This window comes from Camarhynchus parvulus, chromosome 17, assembly GCF_901933205.1.
Source record: "Camarhynchus parvulus chromosome 17, STF_HiC, whole genome shotgun sequence".
Lineage (NCBI taxonomy): Eukaryota > Metazoa > Chordata > Aves > Passeriformes > Thraupidae > Camarhynchus > Camarhynchus parvulus.
Window position 1 is genome coordinate 6,151,020 of NC_044587.1, and position 16,582 is coordinate 6,167,601.

Below are 16,582 nucleotides of genomic sequence, written 5' to 3' on the forward strand. Positions count from 1 at the left end.
TTTTGTATATTAAGAACAAGTCCATCAGTATTTACTTCGCCTGAGTTTAGCTTTATTCCCACCTTCCTTTTTTAAAGCAGCTTGACTCATTTTCTAGCAGACACTACCCTGGAGAAGGTGTGTCAGATGTAGAAAAGGATGGAAACGTTCCCACTCTGTGCAGAGGGGTAATTTATGCGCAGCATATTCAAGTGTTAATGACAGCCTTTCTCCCATACTCTGAAATCCTTGGTCCCCCACTGGTTTTATTCCGTATTGTCCAACAGATCTGTCTCTCAGTAGCCTTCCCCTCTCTGCTCTGAGCAGTGTCTTCATTCTGGATAATCTCCAGGGCCCATGAAACACCAAAGGCCAAAGCCTGGCTTTAGTGAAGTGAAGTGGGACCTTTGCCATAGACTTCAAAGGCATCAGGATTTATCCCTAAGAAAATAAATTTACCACTTAAGCAAGCAGCTCTTCTCCAGCTTCCAATTTCTACGCGTATTTTTAGGCTCTCCCTCAGAGGCAGACAGGGCTGTCTCTGCTGGAGATGCTGCATGCTCTAGGAGTTATTTATTTGGTAGCTGCTCTGCAAAGACCTGAGGATGTTTCCATGCTCAGAGGATGCTGCTGCTGCTGTTTGCAATCCCAATGCCTCGTTAGCAACAGCATCCAGGAGTGCTGAAGGGAAAAAAGCACAACCCAAACACTGCTCTCCCTCAAAAGCCGCTAAGGTGGAGCCAAACTCTGGTGCCCACGCAAAATCCCAATAAAGCATCCTCCTGCAGGACACACATGTGAACTTTCCAGCACCAGGTCCAGGCACAGAGCTCAGGGCTCCTGTGCACCCATCTCCTCTCCTCTCCTCTCCTCTCCTCTCCTCTCCTCTCCTCTCCTCTCCTCTCCTCTCCTCTCCTCTCCTCTCCTCTCCTCTCCTCTCCTCTCCTCTCCTCTCCTCTCCTCTCCTCTCCTCTCCTCTCCTCTCCTCTCCTCTCCTCTCCTCTCCTCTCCTCTCCTCTCCTCTCCTCTCCTCTCCTCTCCTCTCCTCTCCTCTCCTCTCCTCCTCCTCCCTCTCCTCCCCCCCCCCTCCTCTCCTCTCCCCCCCCTCCTCCTCCCTCCTCTCCTCTCCTCTCCTCTCCTCTCCTCTCCTCTCCTCTCCTCTCCTCTCCTCTCCTCTCCTCTCCTCTCCTCTCCTCTCCTCTCCTCTCCTCTCCTCTCCTCTCCTCTCCTCTCCTCTCCTCCCCATTCAACTGTCCTGGGCTGTTGGGTCACATCTCCTGGGATACGGGATGTCATCAACCAGTGTGAAATGCAAGGTAATTCTGACTTCCTGAAGCAGCTCCAAGTTTAGCAGAGGATTTTTTTTCCCCTTCAAACTTTTTCCTCTGTGGATTTTTCCATCAAAACACATTATTTAAAAAGAACATTCACTTAGAGCTGCCTGATCCCAGGTGCCTCAAAGCTAGTAGCAACATTCCTGTAGCAACATTTGAGCAACTGGGAAAAAACTCTTCTATCAGATGCTGTGTGTGAAGTGAGATACACAGAGATTCCTGAACAACCCCATGATCTGAAAAAGGGGAAAAAATATTTTATTGTTCTCCTTCCCCTCTCTTTCTTTCCCTCTCCCTTTCACCACACAAAAAGCTGTATAAGAAAAAGAAGCCAAAAGGCAGGAGAGGAATAACTTGCAGCTTCCCGGATTCCAACAGCCAAGGTGTGATGCCCACAGCTAAAACTGGGTTGAATAAGTGCAGCAGTTCCAAAAGTTACTGCTCAGACCTTTAGTCAGCACACAACAAATGAACTCACCTCACAATCTTTGGGATTTGTAACACTTATGGAAAGATCATCCTCTGTGTTCCCTGATTTTCCAGCATACAGGAAGACTCCTAATCCTTAGAGTAACAGCCAGAGTGTTTTCAAAATCCCACAGCATTGGCTGAATTTCATCCTCACACTGCCCTGTGAACAAGTTCTTACCGCTGCTGAGTCTCATGTTTGGAAATCCTGGCTGATAACACAGCCCCAAGTCACCCATGTTTTCTTGCAGCCTTTACTTCCCTGGAAGGTTTTGTTTTCTGGAAATGCTCTCTCTAATTGTGTGGAAACCAGGCCAATTTTCCAAAATTCTTTTATCACAGACAAAGCATCTCAGAGAGGAGCTATCGACTACACCAAGGTAAACACAGTGAGAGTGAAATGAAAGAGTTTGGTTTAGGTTGATGGTAACAAAAGACATGGCCCCATCCCATAATTATCTTAGGAGTAAAATGATGGATGGAGGTGAATCTAAAGAGCATATTATAATCTACTTAAAAAGCAAGATGCCAAGACACAGTATTTGTTCTGCCTCTTTATGAGCTGACATAAAACTTGCTCTGAAAACTGCTTGACTAAGTAATTCAGCCAGATGTTCACCTCCTTTGCATGGAGGCAGAATTTGGAAAATATTACATTTTTCAAAATTGCTGATGGCAGGGATCTATTCCCTCCCTCCTGTAAAAAGTGGTCCATGGGCTGGCTGACAGCTGAGTGTTGACCAAATTTCTATTTTTCCTTCATGTTTTAGAGGCTGAGAGGAGAGCCCTGGAGCCTGCTAGTCCACTTAGTGTTGTCTGCTGACGGCAGGGGAAGCTGTTCACTTCCAGCAAATACCCATGTAAAGCATCCATGTGGGAAAGGGGTTGCTATTTTGAGAGGAGAAGGCTCCTTTTCAAACAGATATTGCAAAGATGATCAGCACCCACTATCAGCTGTTAAAGATGAATTTTTTTTGGTGTTTTTGTTGGCTTTCAAGTTTTAATCTCTTTTGTAGGGTCATTGGTACCTCAGCCTAGTCCTGTCCCTGGCAGCACCAGGGAGGTGAGGACAGGCTGAAGGCGTCACTTCCCTATAGAATATTCCCTTACAGCACAGAGACTGAACCTGCTATAGCCATTTTATTGTCAACCAACCCCGTGGGATTTTCCTCCCTTAAATTTGCTCTTACCTTTGGAACTCGCATTATTTCTGTACGTGACAACCCCTGTGCTGGCAGAGGTGTGCCTGGGTGCACCAAAGTCACAGAAAAATCTGCCAGAGACATTTAATTCCATAAATTCCCCAGTCTCAAGGGGCACTTTCTAAGAGCAGTTAAGTCCAGGCAAGTGCAAGTAGATGCCAGTGACATTTTAGACACAAAGTGCTTCACTCCCACCGTTCCACCAGACAGACAGACTCTGAAAATCCTGGTGGACACATAATCACCTGTACAAAACCTGATTTTTTGCCAGCTCTTAACTGTACTATCTATATCATCTGTACTGCAACCATCAGCAATAAATGCATCTAACTGTGCACTGGGCTCAGACAGTGATTGTTAAGTTAAAATCCTACACTGGTACCAAAGCACTTGGCTATTACTTTTGTTGAAAGAGGAGAGAAAAAATAAAAGTGTAGTTTACCTTCAGAATTTCCCTGTGTGAATCCCAGGAACCAAGTAAAACACAATATTGTCCAGAGAAAGCAGAATCCCCTAAAAATGGAAGAAAAAAAAAATGCATTTCTACAACAACAGTAACAAAACCAATTCCATTGTTAAAGTTCTTCTCCTTGATCCCAAGTCCAGCAAAGGCAGTGACAGGAAGTAGATCCAGGCTGAGACCTTCTTTTTCTGTTTCAAAGTAATCTGAACCCACTGAACTTAGTGGAAAGGTTTCCCAGGGGAATTAGGAGCTTTGAACAAGGAGCAGCCCTGTGTTTTGAGAGGCAGGGCCATCACTGCTGGGCCATCAGTGCCTTTGCTGCTGCTGCTCTTTGGCACTCAGCCCACCCAGGACAGACCACCAGAAATGCAGGGGAATGGAGAAATCATTCAGAGCTGGGAGGCCCCAAAGCCCTGCCAGGAGTGCACTGTGGAGACACGGGTAGGAAATGGGCTGGCACTCAGTGCCCTGTCACCTCAGCAAACACATCCTGAGTCCTCCTGCTTAACAGTATCCTAAGCATGCAAAACCCTACATGGGTCTGTTTCTCATTTTACACCCAGGTGCAAAGCTGGGGGCAGCTTCTCACCACTCAGCACCCACTGAGAACCTTCTCACAAGCCTGGCATGGCAGGAAAGTTTGGAAAATGGGAGATGCACAGACTTCCAACCCTGTGCTCTCACAGACCCTTCCATGGCTGAGAGGGAATTCGACAAACCTCTCTGTTAGCTCAGCTTTAAGCCTTCAAGTGCCATTGAAAACAGCAGCTCAGGGGAAAAAACCTTTTACCAGAAAGGTAGCTAAAACCCCCCCTTTCCCCCATCAGCTTCCTTGATTTGTAGCCAGCTAAAGAACATGGGAAACTCCTCGGTTAGGCTCACTAAAAGCTGTCAGTGGAAAGTTTGAAGATTGAATTCCCTCATCTTCTAGAGAGGATATTTAACAGCTTCATCAGCAGAGGCTGCTGGAAGAACAGACAGAAATGTAAGCTACAGAAAGTGCTCAGGCAGGACGCAGCAGTGTGGGACATCCACAGGTTGTTTGTCACTTCAGCCCAGCCAGGGTGAGCACTGGACTGTGCAAAGCCATGCCAAAGTGCAGCTTGCTCCTCTCTCCACATCTGATGCATAAGCCATGAATCAAACCACTCTCCTCCTGCCATCAAGCCTCAGCTTTAGCCCAAGAAATCATTCTCTGAGACAATGTATTACCCTGGCCAATCCTCACCCAGCGCAGGACACCCTTTCCCAGACCTAAAACAAAGCCACAGTGATTTACATCAGTGGGGAAACCTGGCCTTGAATGTAAAAATCCATCCAGGAATCCAGCCACTAACTAATATTTTAAGGATTAAAGAGATAAAATCCTGGAGTGCTCCCACATCAACTGGGAAAGAAATGAGCTGAAGCAATCCATGTCCTCCTTTGCTGTTTCCATCACCCTGACACTGGGCTGCACATTTCAGGAGCTCTGGGAGTGCTTTAGTTTATGGAAGAACAGCCAGGAATAGCCCAGTCCTGGTGTTCTTTTGCCATATCCTAACCAGGAGACCCTCACCACACTGCAGGGATCTCCAGCTGGGGTGCCCTGGCCCTTTTCTGACAGCTGCATCCCTTGGGATGCTGTTGGGATGGAGACACTGCCAGGCCCAAGGAGAGCTGCCCCAGCACCTCCAGGGAGTGCAGGAAGGGAAGCAGAACAGGATGATTCTTCATGGCCACTTCTGCCAGTTTTTTTTCTTTTTTTTTGCAATGAGAGACGCTAAAATCCACTTCACAAGATAACCTGAATTTCTGTGCTCATCTCCAACACAGTTTAAGATGTGGACACAATTCCATGTGTGCATGGAGCAAAGACCTGACTGGGTATCACCAGCTGGGCTTGACTGCCTGATGGAGCACAGGAGGGCAGGGATGGGGATCATCACCAGCAGCACCCCCAGGTGTTAAGAACCTGGTGAGGTGAGGACCTGATCTGGTGAGGATCAATTTGTACAACCACTGCCACCCACAACACTCTCAAGTCCACTTTTTGGGGTTTTTTTGAGGGGTACCTTGACAAACCAAACTCCCTGTTGATTGACACAATGAGGAGAACAAGTCTTGGGGGAAAATCCAGCACGTAATTTCATTCCAGTGACACTCTTGGGCTGTAAAGGAGACTGCACAGTGTGGGATCCAGCTGGCCCCAGCCCTGCTCCTGGACCCCTCACATGGCCAACACCGTCAGAGCTGAGAGCGGGGCCGGGTGCCAAAACACTGGAGAAAAACACTTTGGCAAAATTCACCAACTTAATGGAAAAAGCAAAAGCAGCTTCCAAATGGCAGCTGTGTGAGTGATGGGGCTGTTAATTATCCCAGGGTTTTTAATGCAGGCTCTTTTTCCGTTACAGCTCTGCAGCCACAGAGCTGCACAAGCAGCTCAAGTATTTTCTCCTTATATAGAGCTATCAAACCCACCTTGCCTTTATCTCAGCTTCCTCCCGTGAGCAGTCATTTCCACTCTATCAAGAGACACCACTGAAGGTGTTTATTTATTTTATTCACAGGCTCTGGGAGTACCACAATGAGGATCCTGGAGAAGAGAATGCTCAAGAGAGAACTCAGAGCACCTTCCAGTGCCTAAAGGGGCTCCAATAGAGATGGAAAGTGACTTTGGACAGGGGCATGGAGGGATAGGACAAAGAGGAATGCTTTAAACTGAAGATGGGCACATTTAGAATTGATATTGGGAATAAATTGTTGCCTGTGAAGGTTGTGAGACACAGGTTGGCCAGAGCAGCTGTGGCTGCCCCATCACTGCAAGTGTCCAAGGCCAGGCTGGACAGGGCTTGGAGCAGTCTGGGATAGTGGAAGGTGTCCTTGCCTATGGCAGGGGATGGAATGGGATGAACTTTCATGGTTCCTTCCAACCCAAAGCACTGCTGCAGCCCCTGGGTGTAGAGGTGCCCCAGAGCACACATGATGCAAGCTCACATGAGCCTTTAAAGGTTTCCAATGCAGACACCAACTCCCTTTATAGCAAACTGAAGTTACTGACTGACTGCAGCTCAATTTTACTTCCCTACTTTTGGCAAAGCCCTGTGGATCAGTCCACGGGAACTGCCCAGTGCCAGGAGTCCAAGGAAAAGTACAACTGAGAGGGACAGAGAAGCACAAAACCCTCATTCCCTTCTGACCAGACAAGGGCTGGAATGGAGCCCTGCACTGAGTTAAGGACAGCGGGAACACAACAGCCTTCAGGGTAAACTTGGTCACAAATTATCCTCGAGGAAGTGACAATTTGACAAAGCTGAGGCAACCTGTAAAATAATTGTGATCAGCTAATTCCCCACTATTTCTGGAATTGGTTTGGAACAATTTCAGCTTTTTTTTTAAATAAAAGGGTTGCCCTGACTTAAAATAAGAAGTCCAAATGATTTTGACATCTTGTTTGTTTAGATGATGGGTTGAAGCTGAAGGAAATATTTCAAGTGCCCATGGCAGCATTTAATTTTTTATTTTGTTTTCTCCCTCATTTACAGTGGGGAAATGGCTTTGAGATTGCAAACATTACTGCAAGGTGGAAAAACAATTCCCCCACCACTTTTCTCCACTCAGGTGTATATTCTTCCTGCTCAAAAGACCACAAAGCCAGCTGGAGGCTGAAAATTGCTTTTCAAGAAAAGCAAACCCGCATTTCTAGCTGTATCTTAAAAAGGAGAAAATGCACGTGTGGCTTAAGATCCTTTGCACATGACTGGAGGTGATATTCTGTAAGTTTAGACAAACAGGAAGCAAATCACAACCTATAAACTGAGGCTCTAAATTGTACTGTGCATTGATTCCATCCCAGCTTTTTGGGGTAGAAATCTTATTTTGTACCAGCGACCTCCTCTGTGGAGCTTCTGGGGCTTCTGGAAATGATGGTATTTCTCCACTCCCCCTCAATTTCTGGCAAGAGCAATGGAAACACACAACTATGTGGATGTCCCCATATTGACCCTGCTCAGTCCTTTGCTGGACCTCTCCTGCAGTATAAATGAGGTATTGACTTACACCTCCAGGCAAAGATTTTGTACACAGGCACTGCTGCAAAACCCCAGTGTGATAAGGGCAAAGTTTCTGAAACATCTGAAATACTATTACTTTTCAATCCCCATTCAGCAGCTACATTTTTAAGGAAAAGTATTGAGCAGACAAAGAGATATGGCCCCTAGAAATCCATTCTTAAGGTCATTTAAAAATACTAAAAAACCAGAGTGGTCTAGAAAATGTCAGTATTAAGTAAGGAAAAATTATATCCCTATCCCTGGAAATGCTCAAGGCCAAGTTGGATAGGGCTTAGACCAACCTGGTCTACAGGGAGGTGTCCCTGCCTATAGCAGGAGAGTTGGATCCATAAAGATCTGATCTTTGCTCCTCTGGCACCTACAGCTCCTCTGAGGGCTTTTCCAGAGGGCCATCCTGACCTGCAGTGCACAGAGGTGGGGATGAGGCACCAGCATGGCCAGGGTGACCTCACCCCTTGTCCTCTCAGGGGTTTAGGTTGGCGCCTGCAGACAGAGGGCTGAAGGGTCCCAAATTGCTGGTTCTTGTCCTCCTGAGCGGAGCTGGAGCCTGTGCACTCACTGCACAGAGCTGTCCCAGAGCTGAGCTGCTCCTGCGGCCAACCTGCTTGCCCACATGAGAGATGCCACAGTGATAGGGCTCAAACACCCTGCAGGCAGCTCCCAGCAGCTCTCCACAGTGGGGGATCCTTCCTGGGAACCCATCACTCGCCTGCCCTTCCCTCCCATCCCTGTCTGTCTGTCTGTCTGTCTGTCTGTCTGGGATATTGGCTTTGCTGCTGTGTGAAGTGACAACACTCAGTGCTGGCCCTGGCCTTTGTGTTCTCCAGTAACTGGAGCCCTCCACAAACAGAAGTGCTAAGCCTGATCTGTCATCTAACTCCTTTTTTGTCCTTCCAACAAACGCCTTTGCATTCCTTCATTTTGTGAATGGGGTTTGGCAGAGCCATATAGAATTCCCCATTGTTTCCATTTGCTTCACTAAAAGCGTCCATCACTTCTACTCATGTCCCCAACAAATTGGCAAAGAAAGGGAAGGGGGAAAAATAAACCCCACAAACCCAGGGTTTGTCCCTGGGCAGAGATTTACAACACCAATCTCACCACAAACCTGGGCAGCCTTCAGTCAGTAGCAGAATCCCCATGAACAGAGATATTAAGCAGGGCAGATTTTAACCCCTCAACCCATTGCAGAAAGGGGATGAAGCTGGAGCTTTATTTTAATAAAGCACTCAGACAGACACATGGAAATAGCAGGAGGGTGGTCCTGGACTATGACACTGTCTATCCCTCATGGGACGCATCTCCAGGTGCAATTGCCTCCTCTCTACCCCCAAGCACCCAGCACACACATCATTTGCCACCCTATTGCTGGATTTGTCCAGCAGTGCCATAATCTGTCCCCAGATCACCTGCCCAGCTTGCAAGCAATCCTCTTTTCCTCTTGAAAAGGATCCATGCCTCCCTGCAGCCCTTTTAGGCCTTCCCAGGGCTGACCCACCCTGATGATGGTGCCTGATGGTGCCACCAGCCCAGGGCTGGGACAGCAGGCTGTCACCATCAGAGGTCTCCAGGAGCACTGAGCCTCCCCCATGGCCAGCAAGGGGCCCTGGGGCTGAACGGGCCAAAGACACACAACCTCAGTGGAACAGCACCTGGACCCGTGCTCCACGTGCAGTGCAATGCAAACCCCTGTGTTTTGGGGCACCTGTGCTCACCAAAAATTACCAAGAGAACCACTCTAATCTTGAATAGCCTGTACAACTTGGTGTTCTTCTGCTTTTGCAAACCTTGGCAGCTCAAGTCTTCCAGCACACTCTGCGACTGCCGCTCCTCCCCTGGGGAGCGAGCCCTGCCACTGTCACCTGCAGGTCTCCTGTGGGGCCACCAGCTCCCCGGCCACCAGCTCTGCTCCAGAGACAGCTGCAGGAGTGCTGGAACAAGAGGGACCCCAGTGCCACCAGCCCTGCTCCAGAAGGACCTGCAGGAGTGCTGGAACAAGAAGGGACCCCCAGAGCCACACGGGGATCACTCCCATCACCAGCTGTCCCCAGGTAGCAAGGGTGGCCTGGTGACCCCAAGGACAGGCCAGCCGCGGGCTCAGGGCACCGTCCCCAGGAGCAGTGACCTCAAGGGGACCCTGGAGCCGTGGGATGCACGGCGCTCTGCCAAGGGAATCCAACCCAGCACCGAAATTCCCTCCGGGAGAGGATGCGAAGGGCAGCAAGCGACCTCTGCTGAGGAGGGACCGGAGCAGCACACGGCGGGGGACAGGCCAGGGGCACCCCGGACAAAAGGCGCTGGTTCCGAGGCACCGGGACACGCCACAGGCACATTGCCCAGGGCACTGCACGGCTCCAGGGCTGTGCCAGCCGGGGACACCCCGGGGCACACCGGCAGCTGCTCTGGCCACTCCTGGGTCCGAGCCGCGCTCGCACGGCTCCGGGCTGTCCCCGGGCAGGAGCTGGCACCTGGGCATCATCTCGCTGTCCCCATAGGCAGAGTGATGCCTGCTGCCCAGTCAGAGGCTGTGCTGGTGCCGAGTGTCGCTGCAGAGCGCTGCCCGTCCCCTCGCCGTGTGTGACACGCTGCTCCTGCTCATTCAAAGGAACCTTTCTCTGCCCGTCCTCCCCTTGGGGCTGCTCCCTTTCTGACGCCAGCCACCCTTGCACGGTCCCAGGCGGTTCTCCCAGACCATGCCCAGCAGTACAAAGGTGTAAATGCGAGATGCTGCAGTTACCAGCGGCTCCAGACACGCCACAGCCACATCCACGCGAAAAAACCAAAAAAAATCCCAAACAAAACCCCCACACCGCAAGAACCCTAAAGCGCTGAGGTTCAGCCCTTGTGAGTATATAAACACACAGAAAACTTGTCAAGGAGAGCAGTTGCAGCCCCTGGAAGGGGTCAGGGCTCTCCGTGTGACTCCACACACAGACTGAGCCTCCAAAGGGAGCTGCACATTCACGCACCCCCGGCTCCGGAATGGGGTGGATGCGGCAGGATGACCCCGGCCCTGGAGGGGGGCTGCCCCCAAACCCCCCGGCCCCGGTCCCCCTCTTTCCCCCATCTCCCAGCCCAGCCGGGCACAGGGATCCCTGTACACAACTTTTTCAAACTGCCAGGCAGAAGAATCCCAGCCTTTCCAAGGGAGTGTCGGTAAATCATTAGTACATCCGACAACGCAGCCAGCGGGATTAACCCTTTGCGGGATCCCGGGAAAACAACAACAACAAACAACAAAACCGCCACCAACAACGCGTTTAACACTGAAAACAGTAAAATCTGGTCCCGGCTGTGGCAGAAGGGGGGCGGGCAGGGTGTGCGCCGGGATCTTTCCATGCACGGATGGAGAGGGAGCCGCGTTTTGTGTGTGCCGAGCACATGAAGAGCACCGAGCCTCAGCCCCCCGGGCTCTCCCAGCTCCCGCAGCACCACCCAGGTGCCCGTGTCCCCAAAGGACAGGGTGGCAGCAGCATCCCCAGGATCTCCCAGGAGGGGCTGGGACCCCCCCGTGCAGGGCAGCGCTGCGAGGGGCAGCGGATCCGCTCCTGCATCAGCCTGGGGGCTGCACGGGCCTCCCGGAGCAGCCCCCGGGGCTGGGAGCCGCTGTCCCTGTACTGGGTTTGGGGGGGCCGGGGGGCTCCTCCTGCCCATCCCCGCACAGCGCAGCCCCATTTCCCCGCGCCCCGCTCCGCAGCGTGGCCTCCCTGCCCGCAGCCCGTTCTCCTCTGCAGAGCGGGAGTTTTCACATCATCCCCTGGCACAGGAATGTCTTCCCCCGGCCCGTTCCCAAATCCCTGCGGCTCCCCGGCACCCCCAGCCCGCCCGGGATTCCCTTCCCCAGCGCGGAGTAGCGGAGTTTGTACTCACCCCCTGCCTGCCGCTGTAGCTCTGAGTCTGGAGACCGGCTCTGATTCCGGCTCCATCACGTTTTAGTGCATTGTCTCTTTCGGGCAATTTTTGCGGCAATCCATCAGAAATCGGGGGGTAAGGCGGTTTGTGGGTACATCCTTCCCAGGAGCTCGGCTCTCTGCCTCGCTAAGGGGTTCGGCTGTGTCACAGACACCCCTGGCCCGGACGGCTCACTCCTTCCTCCTTCTCTTCTGGGTCCTTTTGCTTACACAGATCTTTTAATCCCATTTAACTCCCTCTCGGCAGACTGCAATTACCTTGGAAAAAGGAGAGAGAACACAAAGTACACTCTAGGAAGCCAGGCTGGCCCATGGTCGCTGGATTTCTTGCCTTTTTTCTCCTCTCCTTATAAATAGTGCAATTTCTGTGATCTCTGATTCCCAAAGTCCGTGATTTCAAGTGTTTTCTCTTAGCTGTTACATTTTTTGTTGTTGGTTGGTTGGTGGTTGTAATTATTATTTTTATTTGCAATGCAGATGTGCCTCCCACCCCCCAAGGATCTCTCCTCTGGACTTAGAGAGAAGACGAAAAGGCAGATTTTGAGAAATGAAAATTATTTAAGGATGTCCTTACTGCCTCTCTCTGCTGCCCTCCTCTGTAATAGTGAAGCATTTGCGAGAAATTATACAAAATAAATAAATAAATTGGGGAAAAAAAAAAAAGAGAGAGAGAAGAGAAGAAGAAGAAGGAAGAAAGAAAGAAAAAAAGAAACTCTTTTGGCCAGAACTGCAGGGAAATAATTGAAGACCCTGTCCAGGCTCCAAGGAGGGAAGCACAGGCCCTTCTGCTGATGGAAATTGCAGCCCCCTGCACTCACCTGTCCAGGAGCCCCAAACTGGCCTGGACCCGCCTTATAAAGTATCTGCCATGGCTTTTCCCTTGGGATCAGCGCTTGGTGCAGGCAAGCACCAAGCTGGGAGCCTGTGGATGGGACTCAGGCTTGGGGGAGAAAAGTCCTCCATGCCCCTGTTCCCCTCCTTGAGCTGCTCTGCTTCCCCAGGGCATCTCCAGAGCCCCTCTCGGCCCAGCCCCGAGGGATGGAAGGAACGGGGCAGTGAGTTTCCCTATGCGAGCTCCACCAGAACAAGCTGGATCCCAAATCCTCTTGGCCAGCTCTGGCAGGAGAGGGGACTTCCACATGTGGATAAAACCTTCATCCCTGCTTCCCCTCCTCATCCAAAGTCCCACCCAGCCAGCCCTGGACGCACCGGCAGCTCCCTGAGGCAGGTGAGGGCAGCGGTGCCACCTCCTGCCTGCACCCCTGGGTGCCCCCTGGGTGTCCCTGCATCCCTGGGTGTCCCTGCACCCCTGGGTGTCCCCTGGATGTCCCCGCACCCCTGGGTGTCCCCTGCCCTGCTCCCTCCCCTGCCAGCCCCTCTGCCTCGGGCACTTACTCTGCAGCGAGCTGAGAGCCTGAGCAGCATCTCCGTGCAACCCCATGGCCCTGGGCATTCATTGTCCCAGCAGCTCACGGCAATTGCTACTTCTTAAAAAATAATACTAACAACTAAAATTAAAAAAAAAAAAAAAAAAAAAAGGAGACAAAAAAAGAAGAGGAAACTGAAACCAAGCCCCTTCCTCCCTCCTTCTCCTTCAAGGTGTCTCCGGCGCTGCCAGCCCGGGAGAGGCGGCCGGGGTGAGGGGCCCGGGGCCAGCCGGGGCTCTCTGGGCTCCCCCCAAATTCAGCAGATAATCCTTCCCCGGGGCTGGCGCGTCCCCCTCGGGCCGTGGCGGCACTCGTGGGTCATGGATGCTGCAGGGATCCAGGAGAGAAGGGCGGTGGGGAGCGGGCGCTGGGAGGGACATGGATGTGAGAGAGGTGGGAGCTCTGAGGCCGCCCTTGTCCTTTTAAATAGCTGCAGCGCGGGGACTCCGCGCTGGCGGGGGTGCCCCAGGTGTCCGGTTTCAGCAAACAGCAGCTAATGAGCGGAGATCCAGCCTCCGAGGGGCAGGATCAGCGCTGCCGCCGGGCAGGGGGGCACCCCGGGCACCCCAGCTGCAGGGGAGGGCAGCGCTGAGGGGCAGGGGACAGGGCAGGGGACAGGGCTGCAGGGGCTACAGAATCCCCCAGAACAAGGGGACAGAGCTTCAGGATAAGGGACAGGGCTGAAGGGGTTACAGGATCCCCCAGGACAAGGAGACAGGGCTGCAGGGTAAGGGATGGGGTGCAGGGTAAAGGGATGGGGCTGCAGGGTCAGGGGACCCCCAGGGCAAGGGGACAGGGCTGCAGAGACTACAGGACCCCCAGGACAAGGGGACAGGGCTGCAGGGCCTACAGGAGCCCCAGGGCAAGGGGACAGGGCTGCAGGGTCAGGGGACCCCCAGGGCAAGGGGACAGGGCTGCAGAGACTACAGGACCCCCAGGACAAGGGGGCAGGGCTGCAGGGCTTACAGGATCCCCCAGGACAAGGGGACAGGGCTGCAGAGACTACAGGACCCCCAGGACAAGGGGGCAGGGCTGCAGGGCTTACAGGATCCCCCAGGACAAGGGGGCAGGGCTGAAGGGCTTACAGGAGCCCCAGGACAAGGGGACAGGGCTGCAGGGCTTACAGGATCCCCCAGGACAAGGGGACAGGGCTGAAGGGCTTACAGGACCCCCAGGACAAGGGGACAGGGCTGCAGGGCTTACAGGAGCCCCAGGGCAAGGGGACAGGGCTGCAGGGCCTACAGGAGCCCCAGGGCAAGGGGACAGGGCTGCAGGGCTTACAGGATCCCCCAGGACAAGGGGGCAGGGCTGAAGGGCTTACAGGATCCCCCAGGACAAGGGGGCAGGGCTGCAGGGCACAGGGCAGGTCCTGCGAGGTGCTGAGCACCCAGCACAGCCCCCAGACCCCAGCGTGGCTCTGCCATCAAGGCTGAGCCGCCCCAGGGGCTCCCCCCACAAAGGTGCTCTGTGTCTTACTGCATTATCCGTCCCCTGAGATGGGGAAGGGCTGAAGCGCCTCACAGCTGGGCATGGGCACTGAACTTATCCACTCCCCGTGAAAAATACACAAAAAATACACAAAACACAGCCACAGGCAGGTCCCCGCATCGACCCACCAAGTACCTGAACTCGAGGCTAGAGGAGAGTGATGTCACATCACGTTCAGACCAGAAAATTCAAGGACCCACTGGCCTGACTCAGCAATGCAGGCTTTACTCAAAAACCTGACCTCAGAGCGTGGCCAAAAGTTGAGGTTTTCCCCATAAATCAGATCTCTTGTATGACATCTTCTGCTACCACGCATGCCAAGGGCTTCTCTCCCTTAATGCATATATTTGGTTTAGTTGTGCTTGCTGGCTGGAGCTGTGGTTTTCCATCTCCCAGTTTCTATAGGCAGAAGATTTTATTCATACCTTTGCTCTGAAGCATCTGCATTTTGCTTCCTTTCTCGCTGTAGCGGATGAAGTTTTTAAGTAGAGACAGCAAAAAAAATTTGAAACAAGCAGCGTTGGCACTGGGGTTAACTAACAGCCTCACAGTTCCTCTGTCCTCCACAAAACCTTCTCAGAAGGGTGCAGCTAAGTTACACATCCTTGTCAGAAATTCCTGTTCACAGAAAAACGTGTCCCAAACCCCTCTGAAAGGCCAGGAACTCAGATGACCCAAACAGTGCAGCTTTGAGGACTGTGACTTTAGGGACAGCAGGCAGTGACACAGCTTGTCAGAATCACCATAAAATCTCTATTTTTCTTAGCTATTTTTTCCCCCAGCTGTTCTTTCCATGTTTCTCAGTCACACATTCCTCACTGAGAAACATATTCTAGCCATGCTGAAGTGTTTAAGATAAAGCTTTAATCAATTAAAAAAACCTCCATCTTCACATAATTGTGGGTTAATCCCTCTGCTGTTGAATATACCTTAGGTTCTCCTACTTATTTCTTCCTTTTCTATTTTCTGAATGCAGCAAATATTTAGTAAACTCCCTTTCCCTCAAAGAAAACCAAACCCCACCCTACCCAGAAATGAACAAGGCCTGGCTTTTCAGACAGAGGGACAAAAGGAAAGGAAAACGATGTGCTGCATCTTTTTGCAAAGATTTATCCAAAGTGGATGTGCATGGGTAGTGGGAAAAGACTGGTGATGCTTCAGGTCCACAGCATCTCACCAAGGACCACCATAAAACTCACTGACAGCCTCAGCCTCAAATCCTCTGCCCACATTTGCTCCCATGAACATTTTCAAACCAAACACATGCCTGAAAGCTTTGCTAGCACGAAGACATAAATGTATCCCAGCAGTAGGAAAAAGGGAATTACTTTAAAACAAAAGGAAACCCAACATTGCTGAAGCCAAGACTTGTGCCAAGTGAATTCAGGTTCAAAAATTAGACCTCATTCTTCAACAAGAGAAAAGCCACAACATATGATCTGAATAGAAATATATTTAGCAGATTTATTTTTCTTCCCTTCCAAATTTAAATAGAAGCCATTTTAAAACACTAAATAAACTGAAGTAAAACAGCACGGCAGTGAAACGTGAAAAAGGAAAAAAAAAAGAAAAAAAAGGAATTGGAATTGAATAGTTTAATTAGCCAAAAAAATAAAAAGTACAGGGGAGGAAGAAATGCCACCGCACAACATGGGGGACAGGGAACAGAACACTTGCTTTTGATGAAACACACTCTCTCAAAAAAAGCAGCATGTCATTACAGCCTGAATCAATACAGCACCTTAAACATTCCCCCCTATTTAGCCACTTGCCAGAGGAACCAGTACCCACCTCTGCTCAGGAGCTGCAGCTCGGTTAAGCATCAAGGCTCTCATTAATGCAGTTTTGTCCCTTTGCTCCTCTCAGCAAAGCGAGTGTGGAGGCAGCTGGAGCCAGGGCCGGCGGTGTCACAGTGCCTGTGTGACACACAGAGCCCAGCTCCACAGAACAGAGGATCCCAGCCCAACCTGGACCTACCACTTTGGCTTGGCCTGGAGGACAAGCTGAATTACACTGCAGTCATTTGCACCTTTGCCCAAGCCCAAAAAGTATCCTGGATCACTCACTGCCCCCAGAACTCACAAGGAATTACAGGGATGTATTTGGATATATTTAGATAAATACTCCATTCAGGTTTCAAAACCGTGGCAGAACCAGGCAGAAGTGAAAACCGCGGCACCGGAAAAACTTGTGGGAGGGATCAAACAAACAGGCGAAGGAAAGGTGGGATAAAGAGCCTTTCACTCCCTGCTGGGCTG

General features: G+C 51.4%; 1 protein-coding gene across 3 annotated transcripts in view; it reads right to left on the minus strand.

Moving 5' to 3' along the window:
* The window catches only part of LOC115910772 (collagen alpha-1(XXVII) chain-like), a 149,035-nt gene extending 132,727 nt beyond the window's left edge, over positions 1-16,308 (minus strand). The window contains exons 1-3 of one of the 3 annotated variants that reach the window (XM_030961168.1): positions 16,116-16,308; positions 11,369-11,667; positions 3,426-3,496 (exon numbers count right to left, since the gene is read on the minus strand). In XM_030961168.1, the coding sequence (XP_030817028.1) occupies positions 3,426-3,496; positions 11,369-11,424 (127 nt within the window). In that variant the 5' untranslated portion in view covers positions 11,425-11,667; positions 16,116-16,308. Of the gene's footprint in view, positions 1-3,425; positions 3,497-11,368; positions 12,043-12,804; positions 13,243-16,115 lie in introns of those variants that run through there. The other 2 variants (XM_030961167.1, XM_030961169.1) reach the window with 2 other exon arrangements.
* Positions 16,309-16,582: the final 274 nt, after the last annotated feature.